The 21,721-nt window shown below is 35.4% G+C and overlaps 1 protein-coding gene across 2 annotated transcripts; it reads left to right on the top strand.

The window, feature by feature from the left end:
* Window positions 1–1,394: 1,394 nt before the first annotated feature.
* LOC124356672 lies at window positions 1,395–20,673 on the top strand. 2 transcript variants are annotated; one of them, XM_046807806.1, is made up of 2 exons: window positions 1,395–1,497; window positions 19,279–20,673. In XM_046807806.1, the coding sequence occupies exon 2, from the start codon at window positions 19,283–19,285 to the stop codon at window positions 20,561–20,563; it is 1,281 nt and encodes a 426-aa protein (XP_046663762.1). In that variant the 5' UTR covers window positions 1,395–1,497; window positions 19,279–19,282; the 3' UTR covers window positions 20,564–20,673. The 2 variants fall into 2 exon arrangements, with proteins under 2 accessions (XP_046663762.1, XP_046663761.1); XM_046807805.1 differs by lacking the exon at window positions 1,395–1,497 and adding an exon at window positions 8,089–8,268.
* The last annotated feature ends 1,048 nt before the right edge of the window (window positions 20,674–21,721 follow it).

Raw genomic sequence — 21,721 nt, 5'->3', positions numbered from 1 at the left:
CTTAGTGTTTTTGTTTGTTTTATATTATTTTCTACCAACAGCATCTACCAGTATATAAAATGTAACAACAATGATAATCAATATATGAAGAACAACTCAAAAATAATAATAAGCATAACGGTATAACAACAGCAACAATAATACAAGAAAAGTGAAATAATACTAGATAAACCTCTAGATGTTAAGTCAAGAGCACGAGAAACGCGCTAACCATTGACTAACACTAATTTAAAAAATACTAGAAAAACTCCATTTATGCGAAGATACAGAAAATTAATTTGTTTATCGAAAGAATAAATTATACCAAATAATATAAGGAAACAATAATATTAAAAGATAACAGTAATTTATAAAATAGTAAAAAAAAAAAACAGCAAAAACAAATTAAAGTAAACAGTTCAAAATACTAACAAAAACTTAATTACTATGATGAAAAAGTATTTGTTACAAATGAAAAATAGATCAAGTAAAATTCCTTTGTTCTTAAAGATCTAATTTTGGCGTTTCGGCGTCAATGTGAACTAACTACGAGTACTAACACTTGAAAACATAGAAACTGGCCGTAGAAGGTTTAGGTAACTTCACCCAGTTACTGTTATTATAACGACTCAGCACAAACATATTTTAGTTTTATTAGACCTTAAATAGTTAGTCAATTATTGATGTATTATTTACATTTCCATAATGGTATATCTTACAGTTTAAAAATGGCGGGCGTTGCAATTTCTGAATGGAACGGTTGTAATATCAACTTATATTGGCATCATAAAGAGCGGTACTAAGTTTAATAACCCCCAGATTATAAAAAACAATGTTCTTGCACGATTTTGACATCTTGTATAGTTGTAAAATGGACCCTACCTAGTTCTGAGTAGGATATCATAACAGCGTAGCTTTACAAGACAATGCATCTACAAATATATTTGTGATTTCTAGATAATTTCATTTAAATAAACAAAATTCATTTTTATTTTAGAAACCACACTTGAAATATATTTTCCTTTGAATGCGGTGGTAGGGATATTGGTCCCGTATACATTAACAATATAAAATACTGTATGGACCAATAGATAACTGAAATAAAAAACTAGACAACCTAAAAACGATGTTTAATATATAATATAAAATATTAGTACTCAATAAAAACTGCTGTGTGAGTCAGAATCAGAGTTGTAGTAGTAAAATAGTATTTTTGCGAAAATTACTTTAGACCTAAGAAAGTTTCTCATATTCCTTTCGGTAATTAATTATGTTGTATCTAAGAACTTACTGGAATACATTTCAGCTCAAATCAAATATAATTTCTACTAAACAACAGTACCTCCATCTGGATATCGCTAAAACTCAGCTGTTGCTGTTTCTATTTTAATCTGACAAGTCTGAAAAGTGTTATGATAATATTGGCGTAATAGCAATCGATCTAACGATTTTACAAACTATAATAATTAAGTGTTATGACTCATATAAAGGTACAGTGGTTACACGTGATGTCAGTTAGTAAGTACAGTTGTTATTATTTGTTCAGGTATTATTATATAAGAAAATATCTTTTTGTCAAGTGAAACATGACAAGCAGAAGTGTGGCACCAAACGTCATGTAGTTATTTTTAGTGATATTTGCACTGATCATAATATCCACTTTGAGCTCTCTTTGCTGAAGCATCTTCAAGAAAGCTGTTTAGAGACAACCGACCACAAAATGATTGCAGCTGGGTATTACTATCCATCCAATGATATAATTTTTTGTTCGGTCCTTAAATATTCTTAGCTGTTATTTTTTAGAATATTAAAGATTTTTGTGTCGTTGGGTGCAAATACACTTAGAAATAATAAATTTTAAAACGTATTTCGTGGCTAAACTTTTTGTTTTTAAAGTTATAACACTAAGTTTGTATCCATACATTTTCAAACATTCCGAGAGATTTTCAAAGGGTTTGTATTTTCTCTTAAACTAAACTATTCAGAAATATTTCCAGGGTTTTAATGAAGAATGTGCATTTATAAATTTAAAAATGTTGTATTTTTAATTTTTAACATAGGTGTAAGCAGGTTTAACGGATTTGCAAAAAGTTATAAAAGGAGAGTTGTGTAATTTATGAAATCCATAAAAACCAAGACTTAAATCCATCAAGTTAAGAGGTCTGAGTAATTTAATCAGTGTATCTAATTAAAATCTCAGTTGTTGACTGTTATTTGAAAATGTACAACACAATTATACTAAAAAATACAAATACATCACAATAATAGCAAAATTAAACCATCCAACTTAGTATTATTATTTTCTAAATCTGTATTATGCAGTTAATTTCAGAGAATTAAAAAAAATCTAAAACCAACGGAAACCTCTTCCGTAATATGTTTGCTGTTAACACTATTAAAACAAACTGAATAAGCTAACACAATAAATTATTTATCCTGAACTTTATACTTTATAATTTCAAAAGTTTTATTTTCGCATCGATATTTTCGAAAACTTCCTAGACTTGGCAGCCTTTATTAATTTTCTAACCTTACCCAAAATAAACGTATGCATCCGTCCCTGGATTAAACAGAGATTTAATGTTACCAGGTGATAGAGATAGTAAGAGAGAGAAGTGAGCTATAGATTATACGACCTTCCCAGCTGTTTAGGATCAGCTGACTGCCGCCATTCAGTCATGATACTAGACACACCACACTTACAGTGCTTAGAAATGGGAATTGTCACAACTTTAGCGTCAACGCGTTGTGACGTTATCTGCCAGCCGACAACAGGTCGCGGCAACATATTATTTAAACTGTTGCCGACTTACCATTGCGAAACGGTTGTCCGTCTATCCATCGCGCAACGTTCTTTGAACAACGTTTTCCAGTGACTGAGTTGCTTATAGAACATTATTGAAATACAATCAATTACTAAAACACGGAATTTGTTACTATCATAATGTATTAAAATTTTATCGTTAAATCTACTTAGTCACGTTACTATAATTTATTTTGAGATAATTAAAACCCTAATTTTGGTTTAATTAAGAATAAACTTTCAAATTAAATAATCTATTATTCATAAAATTCTTTTAACTATTATAATTTATAATAAAATAACATTTGTAACACACGATGTTATAGGTCCAATGAAGCTTTGCAAAATTTAATAAAACTCTAAACTATGGTTTTATTATATATCTGATTAATCACTCATATAATTTTATCGTTGAGAATAAATTATACAATTAAAAACAAGTAATATTGATTTACAATAAGTATTAGAATAATGAATTGATAAGAAATAAAACAAAAATTATTGCAGTTTTTTAATTGTAGACTATAAGTAAACAATGCACACATAGTAATCTCCCACAACTATAGATCACATATGAACATAGTCAAACTGAAAAATTTATTTTGTGTATTAAATAATTAAAAACATTTGTTTACAAAATATAAATTACACTAGGACTTTATAAAACTGATGTACAAACTGATATCATTAAGCTGTAGATAGGTTTCCGTTAATTAAACAATAATAATCAGACTACATATTATATTATTAACTTAATAATATGAACTCTGTTGTTCATAATAACCCCGTTGCTCAAATAACAGCTGAAGAGTTTCTAGTCAGACTGTTTTCAGATCAAGCTTACCGTCAGGGCCCGATTAACCAGTAGGCTAAGTAGGCTGCAGCCTAGGGCGCGAGACCGGTGACGATTTTAGGGGGGCGCTTCGGAGTTCAAGATGAAGTGCTTTTTATATGTAGTAAATAAAAATGGTATGGTCTAAAACTTCACTATACATTTTTGTACATTATTTACACATCCACCTAGACCTTGGATTTACTCCATTTACTTAAAAATAACTATTAAGTAGAAAAAGAAATTAATTAATAGCGATTAGTGACAACGCATAGTAATTATCGTAAACGGTAGGGAAACTAAAAGGGAAATTTTGCTTCGCGCGAGGGGCGCCGCCGGTCGCCGCCCTTCGCCGTTTGCAACACTGACGCTCTCTGACAGATAGAGACAGAGTGTAGCTGCAGCTGCAGTCAGTCGTCTCCTCGTCTGCACTGTTTGTTTTTAGGCTATGGCCTATGAATTATTTGGGACTTTCGTTGTGATTAATTGGTGTCATTGCTCGTTATTATAAACACTGACATTTATTCGTAAGTCGAGTAGAGTGTTTGATACTGAAATATTAGAAGAAGCAGTGGTTTGCTTGTTTTACATATGTAGGCTACATTATGAGTAAAAAACCAAGTGGTTCCGATATACCGTAAACGGGCCCGGGAGCGTAACGAACGGGAAAGTGCTCTTCTAAATAAAATTCATAGACTAGACGATTTTTTCAATAAACCCGAAACTCCCAGTTGTTCTGCTGAGACATTGCCGGTCGTCACGGGAACTGAACGAAACGTTGTGAGTGAGGACAGCGGTGTTATAGTGGAAGTGGAAGTGATTTCAGCAGCCTGCCAGTGCCACTGCTACCGATGTCTCAGACACCACAACGGATAAATTGCACCTGTACACGTCCCTTCAACCACCATCAACGAGCAAATAGCAGATTTGGGACATTCAGTTTGCAAGATTGTGTACCAGCAAAATAAAGAGGTAAACCGATTCAAAAAATCTTGATGATCCCGCTTTATGGCTGGTAAATGAGGCATTGCGTGAATACTTTGCAGTGCACAGCATCAATCAAAATGACAGTGGGGATTTTTCCCAATCAAAGCGGCAGTATTCTGACCAAAACCGTTATTTGAACAAAGCTTGTTTTTTCAAAAAACTTGTAAATGGAGAGATTGTAAAAAGAACTCATTTAGTTTATTCCAAATCAACTGGCTATGTATTACTGTGCTCCTTGTAAGCTCTATGGGGGGACGACTGCCTTAGCTACATGCGGCTTTAATGATTGGAAAAATTCACACAAAATTCAAGAACATGATAATAGTCTAGAGCACAGAGAATGTGTGAACAAATATTTGACCCGGATGAATGCACCTCAGAGAATTGATGCAAAACTACTTGAGCAGCATCAAGTAGAAGTGAAGTATTGGAGAGATGTATTGTCAAGAGTTGTTGAAGTAGTTAAAGTATTTAACTTCTCGAGGGCTTCCGTTTTATGGTGAAAATGAAAATTTTGGGGTCAACCAGTAATGGTAATTTCCTTGGCTGTATCGAGCTTTTGTGCAAGTTTGATCCTTTCATGGCTGACCATGTTGCTCGTTTCGGAAATAAAGGTAAAGGAGTGCCCTCATACTTATCTTTCCACGATCGTTAAACGAGTTTATTACTCTGTTAGCTGACAATGTTAAATCCAAAATCGCGTCAGATATCAAGAATTTCTAAGTATTTTTCGATTATTGTCGACTCTACTCTAAATGTTTCCAATGTGGATCAATTGACTTTTGTCATTCGTTTTGTAGCACCTGACGGGTCACCTAATGAGCGGTTCATAACGTTCATCCCAAATTGTGGCCATAAAGGGGAAGATATGGAGAAGGCTGTGATAAATAACTCTTGAAAGTTTGAACTTAAATATCAGTGACTGTAGAGGTCAGAGTTACGACAATGCAAGTAACATGTCTGGGTGTTACAAGGGGCTTCAAAATCGAATCAAAGAGCAAAATCCTCTTGCTCACTACGTTCCTTGCGCAGCTCATTCGTTACAGCTAGTAGGTTCGACCGCTGCAGAAAGTAGTAGTAGTTCTGTTGAATATTTTGCCCTGGCACAGCAAATGTACAACTTTTTCATTCATCTACACACAGATGGGAAATTTCTCTTGTCGCAATATGACAAAGAATGTTTGACAGTCAAGACCCTTTCGAAAACTCGCTGGAGTGCAAGAGCAGATGCCAGTAAAGCCATGCACAAGTCATATAAACAAATAATCGCAGCGTTACAAGACATGACTTCAAACGAAAGAAAATAAAAAGACGTACGACTTGAAGCCAAACAACTGATAGAGAAGCTCCAGTCTTTGGAAATGACCATGATGATTTGTTTTTGGAATAAAGTACTCATGAAGTTTCATGACATCAGTGTACGACTTCAATCTGAAGATGGAGACTTAGATCAGACAGCACTTTCGTACGAGCTCCTAGAGTCTTCTCTAAGTTCATTAAGGAAATGAGGAACAATTTTCTAACTTTGAAAGTGAGGCAAAGCTTATGTGCAATTCTCAAGAGTACAAACAAGACAATACAAGGAAAAAAGAAACCAAAAATCCCTTTTGGAGAAAGCAAAGAGGGGCACACTGAGTTTGATGGGCGGAAATCATTCCTGATAAATTGTTACTACAAAGCAATTGATACACTCCTAGGGCAACTAACAAGGAGAAAATCAATTTATGTCACACTACGAGACTCCTTCAACTTTTTATGGAATTTGAATAAAATTGAGAGTTCAATCTTGAAGGAAAAGGCAACAAAAGCTAATGAATGAATATTCAACAGACCTAGATGATTCATTTCCAGATGAGTGTTTGTATCTTCAAAAATTTTTAAAAGATGATAATACATTCTATGAAGAGGAAAATGTACTGTCAGACAGAATGGAGGAAAAGAAGAAAGTCAAACCGACCGGGACTAAAGCCTACAGGCTATTGAAACATGTAAAAAACCCTAAAACTTGAATCTCTTTTTCCGATGTGGAAGTGGCATTGCGGATCTTCTTGAGCATGGCGGTGTCTAATTGCAGCGGAGAAAGATCCTTTTCTGCTCTTACTCGAGTCAAGAATTATTTGAGGTCGACTCTACGGCAAGAAAAACTCCAGGCACTCGCTCTCTTATTTATAGAAAGTGACTATGTACAGCTCGTTCCGTTTGATGACTTGATCGATGCGTTTGCCTCATCAAAAGCACGGAAGAAAGACTTTGTTTAATCAGGGAATATATCGTCATGAGAAAATAAATGTTCTTTTGTTAACAGTAGGCCTAATAATTTTATAGTTCTAGCTCATTGTTTGTTTATTGTGATTAAATGTTCAAGTCACCAAGTTTGTATACCAAAGTCTAATGTCATTTCTATGTAACATAATGTACTTGAATAAACCAGAGAAAGTTGATGACCAATTTGACCATGTTCATTGATTTATTATAAATCCTTTTCAGTGATTTACAAGCTAATTAAAACAGGCTATACGTAGCTACTAAGCTTTCTTATTAAAATGTACAACAATAAAATCTCCATTATTATGGCAGCATTTATACTGAAGTAAGAGATAAAATTCACATAATTTTAACAGCCTTAAAATTACAGTATGCATTTTAATTTTATTTTGAAAAAAATAAGCCTACAGATTTTTTGAAAGTAACATTACAAAGTGCTGAACTTTGAATTTTGTGACTATTTAATGATAGTAATCTACAAAAAATGTATAAGAATTAAAAACTCATGTAACGTTTGGCTGTAGCCCAGGACACATTTTTGTATGTCCTACAAAACCAGTGGTAAATAAGAACCCTTGATTCTCTTTAAAGAATGTTACCTACAAGTCTACAAACAATAGACCATATTCCATTTTAAAGATACAAATAAATGCTCAGCAGTAAGCATCCTTTCCCTTTGCAAGTTTGCACTTTCTATAATTTTGCTGTTTTTGTTCGTTTGTTTGTGTGTTTTTAGGAAATGACAGCAAACAGCATAGTTCTTTTAACCGTTGAATTTGAACATATTACATAGCAGTTTATACATACATGTATCATTAGACCTTTTGAACAATAATTAAAGTTTATAGTTAGTTGCTGAATGTTGTTCTTTTCCTAAAGTTTAATACTCTAAATGGTCTCTCTCTGTAATGGTCTTTAAATTTAAGTAAGTTGAAAATTTTATTACAAAAATATAATATGGCCGCTATACAGCAGAACACTTTTTATTATTGAAAATTGACAGAGGGAAGCCGGCCGGAAACCGTTTGGGGGGGGGGGGGCGCGAAGTACAAGATAGCCTACGGGCGCCAAAAACCTTAATCGGGCCCTGCTTACCGTTGCCGGCAACGAAATTTATTGTTCGTTGTCATTACGTTATCAAAATAACAGTGACTTTCTTGCAACACGTTGCGGTAACAACTGTTGCTTCGCGGCACCATTGTTGTTTCTCATGTGACGTTAAATAACGCCCATCTCTATCAGTGCCGCCCATCATTCTCAACTCTCAGTCCCAACATTCCTGTGTTTAACTGCACTAGCTTCACGTGATTAATGGATCTCTAAAATTGTATTTGATTTGAACTTGATTTTGTAATGATTCTAAACCGTACCTAATCCTATTTTAGCGGAAGATTTATACAAGGTAGGTAATAGGCTAACAGTTGAAGTATGGTTCAAGGCCATCATTGTACATTTACTGCTATCCTTACAATTCTAAACTTACACTGTAATTTCTTTAAAAAAACTATGGTTGAAGTTACTTATGAAGAAGTTAATTCACTAACATGTTTAATTATTATTGTTTAAATATTCAATTAATATTTTACGCTAGACTACGACATGTGTATAGGCCTACACATAAAAATAAGGCCGAGCGATGAAGGGAAAGTAACTATTTCAACTTGAAGGTTTTAGTACAAAATGTACTTTGCCAAATGCTTTAATGAGAAAGTTAATATTAAAAGTTTCCAATTGTTTTATTGTCATTAAAACAATATTTGTATATATAATTAACAGAATTACTTGACTTTTGCCCGGCCATTTTAGGTATCTAATAACTATTATTTTAAATACATAAATTTGATACCAACTGAAAATAGGTTGTGCCCTTTATGGATTTAAAGTACATTTAACTATAGAGATTTGACCCACCGACTTCCCAATTTCCAATGTTACTCTTTTTTAAATTCTCTTTTAAGCCTTCAGCTCTTAGGCTATGCGGGCTTGTTTTGGGACAATGTGGCTATTATTCCTATCATGATTGGACCTCCCCGGGATTTGAACCCGTGATCTCTCAGTTAGAGCCATGACTGTATCCACAAGTCTACGGAAGAGGACAATGTTAATCTTCTGAGATTGTCATTGTTTGATTAAAACAGCTGATTATAAATAAAACACACGTGTTGCTCAGCCAGATTCAATCCACACAACCAAATTAGTATCATCCGAGTGATTAAAACATTTACTAATCACCTTATCACCTAATTTCTTTATAATAATAATGATGTTATTACATCAGGTATTAACAATATTAATTTATAGAAAGGATAATTTTTCTGGAGTCAAACCGACCACATTTTCGAGTATGGTGGCCGACGATAACAATAAAAGAAAAAGTTATTTGTAGAGTCCAGAGTAGCTGTTGATAACTGTTGAGCAGGTTTTCTGTGACATTTGTGTCAGACGCAGCTGACTTACCCTTATCGCTATCTCTAAAACTAAGATAAGATTTAACAAAGTTTATATAATCTAAGGACTAATTGATTGCGATAAGAACAATTACTGTGCCTCGGAAAGGTGATTTTACACTTGCTAAGCAAATACTGACTATATAGCTCCATGTACTGTCAGTATGTCGGGACATCAGTGTTTATATAAACATTAATATATGTGTACAAATAAGCACAGTTCTAGAATATATAATGAAGTCTCAAACGGCAACAATATCTTGGGGTAAGATTCTATAGCTAGGGCTGCGGTTGGCATGTGATGCGTTTTGGGGCCAAGAAACAGCACCCCCTTCCACCGGGATCACACAAACAAAAATTAATAATGCTCTTTATAAATATTTACTTAAAAATCGTAAATGATAGCATAGACCGATTTGTACATCAAATTAAAGATCTTAATTAGTATAATCGATGTTGCGAACCTGACCTCATTATTCACCCTAACTAAAATTGCAGCATTTTGAATTTTAAAGTTTCTCTTCAGTTACACAATGTATTTTATTAAAAGTAATAATAATTATAATGGTAATAATAATAATCATAATGGTAAACATCAATGCACAGTCAAATAACAATTCCACAGATACCAACCTATCTATCACTCATATAAAATAGTTCATTAGTATCTGTATTACTCATATATAGCAATGTAATACTGTTCTGAAATTAGGTATTTGTGATTACGATAAGTGTTCGAAATGCTGTACTATTATCTCTTGACAACATCACATTCTGTGGTAAAACCTAGTCACTACGTGTCATAACATATCAGGAGATATTTGACGAACTGCTGATGCACTGAGTTGGCAGTTTTGGTTGTCTAAGAAATGCAACATTATCTTAGAAATTTGTATAATTGTATAAAATTTGTTGAAACTTTTTTCAACATTAAAAATGCAGTTTTACATGTCCACCTTTTAAGTTGATTTAAAGAGGTGATAACAATTATTCTCTTAGAGCTCTAACATGAACCTGGTCCTAAAAAGTAACACTTGCATTAATCCCATCGCTTACATTATGACGATGACGTAGGAGGGGCAACCGGGTCGGGCCGGGAAATTCTCAATGAATTATCAATTAAAAGAGGAACGTTGGAATGACTATAAAGTAATAGTACAATTGTAGGTTTGAAGTGTAATAAAAGTGAAAATGAGATCTTTATCTTATCTTTCAGGAGGAAGGCATATTGTCTACCTCTTATCGCTATTATTCTTACCAGTTTCGTCATGATATTTCATAGTATTGGATTACTTTAACTTGTTTACTTATTCAGTAATTTCTGAAGAGTGTTTAGAAGAGTTTTAAAATTCTTTCTTCAGCAAATGATTTAATAATTGTGTTGTTGAAAGATTTATTTGTAGTTTAGTAAGCAATTACACGAATTTTAATTGAGAAAAAAACATTACTATATATATATATATATATATATATATATATATATATATATATATATATATATATATATATATACGTATACATACAAATTTTCATAATGGTCTGTCTAATATTTTGCGATTTCATAAAGGACAAACAAACAAACATTCATTTATATAGACGGAGAAGGTTTATAAGCTATGCCTATTGATGTAACTCACCACCAAGCGACGCTGGAAAAGATAAAAGGTTTCAAAGCGCCTGCACACTATAAACTGCAATTACGAGACAGTTACGTCTATTACATAGCCAAACACTATTTAAAGGAGCTAAGTTGTTGTGTATATTTGTCTTTAAGATACATTTCTGATTGAACTTAAAGTTTGAGTGTTAGACCACTTTATAATAAAGTACATGTACGTGCACTATGGCTATAAACATAAACATATTTTCTTGATCGTGGCAACAAGGCAAACTCTACATCGGCGTTGTAAATATAATTCAATTAAACCAGAAGTTCACATACACGGGCAAAGCTTACGAAAAGCGTGCAAAGCCGCAGGAAACAGCTAGTGGTTGTATAATATTTAAAACTAGTTACACGCGACTTCACTCGCGGTTTTTATAATCGCTTTCTTAATAAAAGCATTTGTGGCGTAATATGATGGAGCCCTGCTATATATTTAAACACAAGTAGGCATATCAGTTAATCTACATATTATTTCAGTTTCAATGGTTGAGAGATTAAAAAGGTAAATAAAATTCTGACTTGTTCCATTTTAGGTTGCTGTATGAATAAATGTATACATATAAATCTCAAGAACTTAATATGGTGAAAAAATGTCAATTTCCGCCTGTTTAGATTATTTTTTTGTCTAAGGTATTACAAGCGCCATAGCTAAGTTTGAGCTGTGCCCCAATCAAGAAAATATGTAATAACTAAACTTAATAAGACTTTTCAGCACATATAGTGATAGTTTGCTTGCGTGTCTCGATAAAGAAAATATTTAACTTATGTAAGACTGAAAAGTTAGCTCAAGGAAACCCAGAGGAAGATAAAATTGAAAGGGGCTGTACAAACATAAAGGAAACCCTACAAAACTGTGCAAAAGATGTGTGTGGAAAGAATGAAAGGAAGAACAAAAAACCATGGTTTGACGAAGAATGCAAAGAAAAAGTGGTGCAAAGAAAGGAAGGGAAAGAGACTTGGCTCAACAGGAAACAGGCAAGAGATAGGGAAGAATATAAAAAACGCTCAAGAGAAACGGTAAAAACACTCAGGAGAAAAAAGAGGGAATGGGTGAACAAAATCCTAGAGAAAGCGGAACAGGATTGGACGGCAAACAATAGCAGAGACTTTTATCGATCGGTGAGATTTTTCAGGAAGGGATACAGCCCAATGCCATATGGAATCAAAAACAAATCTGGGGAACTAGTGATACAGAGCAAAGAAGGGATACAAGTATGGCAAGAGTATTTTAAAGATCTCTTGAATGTAGAAGCATTGGAGGAAAAGGGAGAGGAAACCGAGGAAGTATATCAAAATGTGGAACCAATGGTGCCAGATCCAACACTACAAGAAGTAGAAAATGCAATCAAGGAATTAAAAAACAATAAAGCTCCAGGAGAGGATTCAGTACCATCAGAATTGATTAAAGCAGGAGGGGCAAGACTAGCGAAGGAGATTCACAAATTGATTCTGAATATTTGGGAAAAAGAAGTGATTCCAAATGAATGGAAGGAAGCGATAGTCATCCCTGTTCATAAGAAAGGTGACAAAAAAGAGTGCACCAACTACAAAGGAATTTCTCTCCTCAACTGTATCTACAAAGTGCTATCAAAGATTTTACAAAAAAGATTAGAGGAGTATACATCCAATATAATAGGTGACCACCAAGCAGGCTTTACTAGAGGTAGATCAACTATCGATCAAATATTCATACTGAAGGAGGCAATTTCCAAATACCATGAATTCAATAAATCCTTTCTATGCCTTTTTATTGATTTCTCCAAAGCATATGACTCGATTAGCAAAAGAAGACTCTGGAAGATTATGGAAAAGTATGGAATACCCAACAAATTAATAAACTTGTCAAAATCATGCATATCAAGATCTAGATGCAAGGTTAAGATAAATGGGGAAATCTCGGAAAAGTTTGATGTAAGCACAGGCGTAAGACAGGGGGATGGATTGTCCCCATTGCTATTTAATTTAGCTTTAGAGGAAGCATTACAAGAAGTAAGACAAACAGAAGCTGGAATTACAATAGGGACCAAAATAAATGTTCTTGTATTTGCGGATGATGTTGCAATTATAGCGAAGAGTAAAGAAGAGCTGAAAGTGCTGGTCGCAAAAACTCCTAAACCATACACAAAAAGTTGGTTTAAGCATAAATGAAGAGAAAACCAAAATAATGGAGTGTAGGAGAACAACCCAAATAAACAATGAAAATAATATAGAAATAGAAGGGCACAAATTTGAAAAAAGTAAACAACTTCACTTATTTGTTCAGGTGTGCGACCGATTCGCATTGACTCACAACACACTGCATCACACTGACACCTCTGAGACACATGGTAGTACTAATGCCACTCTTGTACCAAGTTCTCAAAGTAGTAATAATTCTAGGTCAAATTTGGCAAATGATAAAGTGTGGAAAGTTGTGAAAGGTAAAAAATGTGCCAGGCGAAACTTAAATCCGAATAAACATAATCAAGTACCTTGTAAAAATAGATTTGTAGTTTTAAGTAACCACACTTCTGTTACTGAGTCAGTTGTTAAGGTTGTTAAGAGCTCTTCAGGTGTATGGAGTGAAAATTCTGGTCATGTAAAATGCAAGGAAAAACGTAAAACAGACTCTTTGAAAAGCAAAGATAAAAGAAACCCCTCTAAAAATAAGAGTAAAATAAATGTTGAAAGTAGTAGTTGTACAGTAGGCCTAAATAATACAATGGTTTTGAGTGGTTTGTGTGCCACTGATGACATGTTACCGGCTGTAGAATGTGCAGGCCAGACTACTCTGGAGGGCAATCACTCTCTCAAACCCGTTGAGCAAAGTAATGCTGATTATTTGCTTATAGGTGATTCAATTCTCCGATATTCGGGGAAGCTTTGTAAGGAAAATGGTTGTACTGTTAGGGTACACCCTGGGGCGAAAATAAAAGATGTAAAAAATAAGTTGATGGGTTTCTTGCAGCACCAACCTAAAATAATTCATTTTCATGTAGGAACCAATAACTTGCCTTTGAAATATAACGGTGGTGCTGGGTACAATGGGGGATGCGGCAAGCGCGAGGCATTGCACTGTATGGCAGACCTGTTATACACAACACGAATCCGTTTTCCAAACAGTGTTGTTTTAGTTGACAGCATTTTGCCAAGGTCTGACAAAAGTGGAACTGCATTAGCACAATTTGATGAGCAGTTGGAGCTGATGTCTGGAAACTTTGGTGTCGTTTTCTTGAACTGGAATCAGCTGGTGCGAAGGTACCGTCTTGCTCGGGATGGCAGACACCTTAACAGAAAGGGGGTGTCTGTGTTTGGAGCAGCACTTTTGAATGTCTACGAGCAGCTTACATCCTGTGAAATGGCTTCGGATGGGGTTTTGTCTAGCGCTGAAAGCGCTGTGACGAGTGGTGTGCTTCCAGTTGATGTTGTCGGAGGTTGCTTGTTGAAACTTGTGGCTGACGGTGTAGACGCCGTAACGAGGGGTGAGCTTGAGGTGGATGATGTTGAGGTTGGGTTGCTGGAAACTGTAGTTGACGGTGTTGAAGCCGTATTGAATGTTGAACTTCCGGTTGACAGTGACAAATCTGGCTTGCCGAGACTTGTGGATGATGGGAATGTGGTGCAGTCAAAAAACGGATATATAAACTTGATAAATTTATCAGGATAGCACATCTAAATATGAACTCTCTTTCCACGGGCTTCGAAGAGATGCGTGCCGTGGTAGAGGATTTAAACCTGGATGTTTTTGGTGTTTCTTAAACTTGGCTGAATGAAAGTAAATCTTCTGATGAGTTTGCGATGAGTGGATATTCATTGTTTAGGAGCGACAGAAAGGGGAATGCAGTTGCCTCCAGAGGTGGTGGAGTGGCACTATATGTGAAGAACTGCCTACAATTTTCGCTGAAATCACTTCAATTTGAAGATTGTAATTTTCCAGAGCATATTTGTGGAATATTGAAGTGTAAAAGTGAATCTTTCTGTATTTGCATTATCTACAGACCAGGAGATATGCCTTACACTTGTCTAGAGCCCGCTCTCCACTTTGTATTTTATGATATGGCCCAGTACGCAGATAATATTGTTGTAATGGGTGACTTGAATATTAACTTGTTAGATTTATCATCCCCAGAGACCCGCTTTGCAAATAAACTCTTTAAGAGCCTTGAGGTGACTCAGTTGGTTAAAGTTGCTACAAGGGTTACTAAAACCTGTGCAACTTTGATTGATCACATTATTGTAAATAGCAATGTTAAATACGTACAGTGTGACGTCGTGGATATGTCAACCATCTATGACTCAAGAGGTGTTCGAGTATCTGATCACAAGATGACATATGTCGATATAAAAACAAAAAAATCAAGAAGGCCTCCTAGATTTGTTACTTATCGTGACTTCTCCCGATTTGACATTGACAAGATGATACATTGTACGTCCAGTATTAGGTGGGAAGATGCTATGTCTATGAACAATGTAGATGACATTCTAGATTTTATTAATTCTGCTATTATTCAAGTTTTTAATGAAAATGCACCTCTAGTACATAAGAGAGTGACCAGAAAGAAATCTCCATGGAGAAATAAACAAATCATTCAACTAACCATAGAAAAAGATTATTATAAGAAGAAAATGCTATCTACAGGAAATGAAACTTGTAAAAAAAAACAACATATTGTAAGGTTAGAAATATGCTCAACAATGAAATAAGACGATCAAAACAAAATTATTTTCGAACTGAAATGGAGAAATTTAAAAGCTCTAGAGACTTTTGGACTAAAATAAGGACAAGTGGTGTCACTAATCCATTCGATCCAGCCATACCCAACTTTGTAAAAGATTTGGAAGAAATCAATAAGTATTTCGTTAGTATGGGCTTAGGTATCATGGCAAATGATGATTGCGTACAGTTCTATGAAAGAAACAAATCAGAGAGTGTCACTTGTGATTTCTATTTCAGGAGTGTTACAAGGAGAGAAGTGCAGGAGGCTTTGAATAGCATCACATCAGAGGCAGTTGGAGCTGATGGCATATCAATAAAAATGATTAAAATGATAAGTCCGTATTGTATTGATGCCATAACACATTTAGCTAACCAGTCATTGGCCACTTCCACTTTTCCGGATGCATGGAAGGAGGCAATTGTACTGCCTCTTCCCAAAGTCAAAGCACCTTCATCTGTATCCGAGCTGCGTCCAATTTCGATATTGCCTGGCCTGTCGAAGATAATGGAGAAGCTGGTTGTTTCACAAATGGTACAATTTCTGGAGTCGGAGAATATCCTTCCAGCCTTACAGTCTGGGTTCAGGAAGGACCATAGTACTGCAACTGCGCTTTTGCTCGTTTGTGACGAGTTGCTTCACGCAAGGGCGGATAAGAAAGCATTTCTTCTTGCAATGCTGGACTTTTCACATGCATTCGACTCAATAGACCACAGGATGTTGTTGGCTGTCATGCATTTTTATGGTTTTCGACCAGAGGTGGTTTCTTGGTTTGATTCCTATTTGGTGAATAGGAGACAAAAGGTTAAAATTGGGATGGATTTCTCCTCATCTTTAAGTAGAGTTGCTGGTGTTCCACAGGGAAGTTGCCTTGGGCCCATTCTATTCACCCTGTTTTCCGCCACTATGGGTTCAGACTTGCAACATAGTCGCTTGTATTCATACGCCGATGATGCTCAACTGTGTGTTTCATATGAAGCCGGAAGAGCTGACTCAGCAGTTTCCATTTTGAATGCTGACTTAAGCATTGTCCATGATTGGTCTGAGAGGCATGGGATTAAACTGAACAAGGAAAAGTGTAGTGTGTTGTCGATTCCTTCCAATGTGGGTTCGGAGACAGTGGGTGAGGTGTTGCTTGGCAGTGTCAGACTGAAGGAGTGTGAATCCTCAAAGCTCTTGGGCCTCATGCTTGATAGTGGCCTCACACTATATGGTCATGTAAGTGCTGTTTGTCGGCGAACACTTGGTCGACTGAGAATGCTATACAAGCATAGGTACATGTTTCCTAGAGAGACCAGGCTTCGCCTTGTCCGGGCTCTTGTGCTCTCTGTGATCGATTATTGCCTCCCTGTCTATGGCAACATTGTGTCTAAAGGAGATTTAGAAAAATTACAGAGGGTATAAAATATGTGTGTAAGGTATGTATGTGGTTTAAGAAGGTTTGACCATCGCTGGGTTTGTTGACTGTAGCTGATACTTGTACCCTGCGCTCCTCATGCCTGGTTTACAGAATCCTGACCACTGGCAGGCCGGGATATCTGAGAGAAAAACTAAAAAGCAGGTCTCAAGTCCGATCTCGCAGTACTAGACAGGATCAAGTGTTGTAGATGCCTCGCGTTCGCCGTGAATTTGAAAGAAAGCGATTTGCGTACTTTGCTCCTAAATTATATAATGAACTGTCCTCCAGCGTAACAGGCCAGGGTGTATCTGAAACGACACACAAAGAAAATATATACTCGTACAAGTATTTAATGTACAATACAAGGTGATATAGCCATATATAACTGTATGTCTAATATTATGTTTTATTTATTAATAACTATAAAATAAGCTTTTAATTTTTTAAGAACTATAATAAGACATGAGTCGTTTTGTAAACCAGCAATTATTGTTGAAAACCGCTCCAAAATAAAGTCCTTATTTATTTATTTGGGAGTAATGCTGACGAATAATAATGAAGAAGACATGGAAATACAACAAAGAATAAATGCAGCACACAGAAGTTTATCAGCATGCCACAAGCTATTAAGCTCTCGACTACTATTACACAAAACCAAACTCCGTATATATAAAACCATTATAAGACCAGTTCTGTTATATGGCTCAGAGAAAACTGGGTGTTAAGTAAAAAAACAGAAAAACGTTTGATAGTATTTGAGAACAAATTATTGAGAAAAATCTATGGGCCAACCCTTGAAGATGGAGAGTGGAGGATAAAACATAATGTAGAGTTGAGACAACTATATATGGACCCAGACATAGTGGCCGAGGTGAGAAGTAGGAGAATGAGATGGGCTGGCCATTTACTAAGGAAGGAGGACAACTCCTTAGTCAAGAACGTCCTTGTAAACAATCCGGAGGGCAGAAGACCACCAGGAAGGCCCAAGTTGAGATGGCGAGACCAGATCAGAAGAGACATAAGAAAACTGGGGAAGAAGGGAAGAAGAGGCAATGGATAGAGAGATCTGGAGGCAGTGTGTTGGCGAGGCAAAGTACCACCTTGGGTACCAAGAGCCACGGCAGTAAGTAAGTAAGTAAGACTGAAAAGTTATTACGGTCCAAAAGAGTTTCACTTCCGCTAATTTATTTAGGGTTCCACAGTTGAATTTGTATTGTTGCACTGACCAAGAAAATAAACACATATATGCGATTTGGAATCCAACTTAGATTTAAAAGATTTATTTGCGGTCTGCGATATTTCTGATGCTATAAGTAATATTGATTTTTACCCCGATCAAAAAATAATATATGCATACGTAAGCTTTTTTAAGTAGTCTTTTTAGACTTCTTTAGTCTACTACCTTAGCTTGTATTCTGCTTCTGATATAAGGGGAAGAGTTTGTCATACCTTCTTTTCCTTTAACTACAGTGACATTATTAAAGGAGACAGTCAGTTTCGATAACCTTATGTACAAAATATCCGCAGCTTTGTTCATCAAGATGGGTTTAGAACACTGTTTAAATATTATTTTCAATGTATTAGATGGTTTATTCCTCACAGGTGTAAACTAAAATAAAAATTAGATAGTAACTTTGTCCTTGCAGTGTGCATAAAGCTACTGATCAAGCGCTGTATAATATTTCAATATTTTCTAAAATTAAGTGTAAACAAATGTTTCTGCCACTTTGGCGAACTTCAGCTGAAAGTGTCAATAGGGTCTGTTTAGGTTTTGTTAACTTTGGATTACGTGTCAAAATTATTTTAAAGAATTATTAAGTATTCTGATGAACTTTTCCAATGTTTCTCACCTTTTAAATCTTCCTTGGACTTCTACAAATATTTAAAAACCAAAATGAGCCAAACCGTTCCAGCCGTTCTCGAATTTAATGAGACTAACAAACGTCATTCCATTTATATCTATCACGAAGCCGGCGTCGAAGAAGCTCAAAACGAACCCTTACATTGTTTCGACATCAGAGACACCTATAAATAGGTGCCAACAGGTGCTATAGGTACAATAGATGTAGTGACAGTCTCATAATCTCATCAATTGTGCACCTGATGAGACAATGAGACTGCCACAACACCTTTATGGAAGGACCTGCCAGGTCCTTAATAAAGAATGGAACTGAATCTATTTCATTCAAATTATTTTTTGTTTCAGACAAATGGCAACAAATACTCCAGAGTGGTTAACTGGTGATTTTCTCAAATCCTGTCTTGAAGATACCGAAGGAAATGTTGCAGGAGTAATTATCACAAGCTACACGCTCGAGCCAGCTATCGCTCCTGGTAACAACTATGGCAGTCAGATGATCAGAGCAAATGTTCAGTACAAGAGACTAGACGACAGTTCTACTGAGGAATCCATTTCTTTAATCATAAAAGCGCCATTATCTGAAGATTCGTATATAGGGGATCAGTTCGGAGATAACTTCAAGCAATTTTACGAGAGTGAGTCAAATTACTATCATAAGTTTATATCAGAAACTTACAGACTAAGCAAACACGATGTTGTTCCTAAACATTATAAATCCCCAAATCCATTGTGTGTAGTATTGGAAGACTTGAAGGCATCAGGCTTTGAAATGGCTGACCGTCAAAAACTACTAGATTTCGATCACTGTGAACTTTTCATAAAGGCTTCAGCCAAGCTTCACGCTCTTTCGATGGCAATCTTCAAGAAAGATCCTGGATTGATTGAAAGTTTGGGTGTTGAAAGCCCGGCAATGGCTGAGAAAATGGAGAAGTCATTTAAGCTGATGCTGCCCAACAGTCTTCTTTGTATGGCTACGTATTTGGAAGACAAGCCAGATTATAAAAAGCAATTTGAAATAATCAAAGAAGCCTGTGAGGAAGATGTATTTTGGAATATCTATAAGGAAATGCTGGAAGATTGTAAATCGAAACCCATCAGAGCACTGACACAAGGAGACCCTTGGTGCACGAACATGATGTTCAAATACAACAGCGCGGGAAAAGTGACGGATATAAAAATTATTGATTTTCAGAATGTCAGGTTATGTTCTCCACTTGTCGAACTTGTCTTCTTCTTAACGGCATCAGCCAACTTGGAAGTCCGTCAAAAGAGATTGAATGATCTTTACCAAATTTACTGTGACTCATTGAACGAAAATCTTGCAGAATTTGAGTGTCCTGAAAGGTTGACTATGGAAGAACTGAAAGCGGAAATACGATTTCTGAGCCCAATAGTATTCGTTAATCTGTGTAGTTTACCTGTAGCGTTGACTGATGCCGTTCCAGATATGACGGAATTCTTAACCGTCAAATTTTCAGCTGAGTCTGTTAATGAAAGATCGTATTACAAGTCAGTATATACAGGACAGTATTTTAATATGAACTATCCACAAATTCTTGACGCTTATGACAAGCATGGTGTCTATGACTACATGTTGAAAAAGATTAGAGAGGTAAAATCTGAAAAATAAAGAGTATTGGTAGTTGTATTGATGTATCTGGAATTTGTTTAGAACTGTTTTTATCTGGAAGTCTCTAAAATTAACTGTATTATAAAATAAACAATAGCGGTGAACCAGAATTTTATCTAATTCCTTTACACTTACCGGACTCTAATATCTATTAGAATTGCTCTAACTGTGTCCACTCAATGTTTTTCGATCACCGAATACAAAGTACTTGAATGATTTCGATATAAATTCTCATTTTTCTCTCCATAGTCTACTTTCTATTACATAATAATAATCCAATAATAGGGATATTAGTCTTATTACATGTAAGCCATCATTATTGAGACTAATTCACTTTTAGCTTGCATCTTTAGTCATGAGAGGCTGCCATTTTCAAATGAATAGTCTTTTTCAGACGGTTTTGTGGCAATTTGTTAACCTAAGTAAACCCTTTTAGTCGACCTATGCTTACATTTAATATTGTCACGACTTCCTCGAAAGGACATCCACCATAGCAAAACATGGCACCTAAACTGACTGGGCTACGCCCCACTGGTCTCTAATGGAGTTAAAAGTCCTATCTTGGTTGCGAAATTGGAATTGAAAGGGCCTGTGAAATGCAATCAACTGTTCTGAAAAACCATTGTTTTATGACAAAGCGATGATATGTTAATGTAATTAATTCGACCACTATTTTCAATTTGTTTACATTTGTGTTTGTTTGTCAAGTGGACATCTGGACATCACATCCATTTCTTACTGACTAGATATACGATACTGATTAGTTACATAAATACTGATATAATTCCTAGACTAGCCAAAGGAAATATGATATAGGAAAAATCGAATGGGATGCAAGAATATGTACTGTACTTTAATGTATCATGTATCATATTCACATATGGATGACAACTATCATAATGTAAGTACAATTAATTTGATCCAGAGGCCCAAAACCTGAAATAAGAATTAATCACTAGTTTGCTTAACTTCTGGTTCTCTAAATCATAAACACTGAAAAGTGAGTACCTGATGCATGATATATGACGAATTAAATTTTACACATATCATATGATCCTATCGTTTTGTATCATATTAATCTTCACAAAGAACGCTCCGACTATGGAGTTTCTCTAAATTGTTCTAAAATTGTTCAAATGTTACTGAAATCGTGGGAGC

This window comes from Homalodisca vitripennis, chromosome 3 (assembly GCF_021130785.1).
Source record: "Homalodisca vitripennis isolate AUS2020 chromosome 3, UT_GWSS_2.1, whole genome shotgun sequence".
Taxonomy (NCBI): Eukaryota; Metazoa; Arthropoda; class Insecta; order Hemiptera; family Cicadellidae; genus Homalodisca; species Homalodisca vitripennis.
The sequence above is the reverse complement of the archived record's forward strand: the minus strand, read 5'-3'. Positions and strand labels throughout refer to the sequence as shown.

Bases quoted from the DNA above. Each gene is read 5' to 3' on its own strand.
- LOC124356672 (XM_046807806.1), top strand. From the start codon at position 19,283: ATGGCAACAAATACTCCAGAGTGGTTAACTGGTGATTTTCTCAAATCC.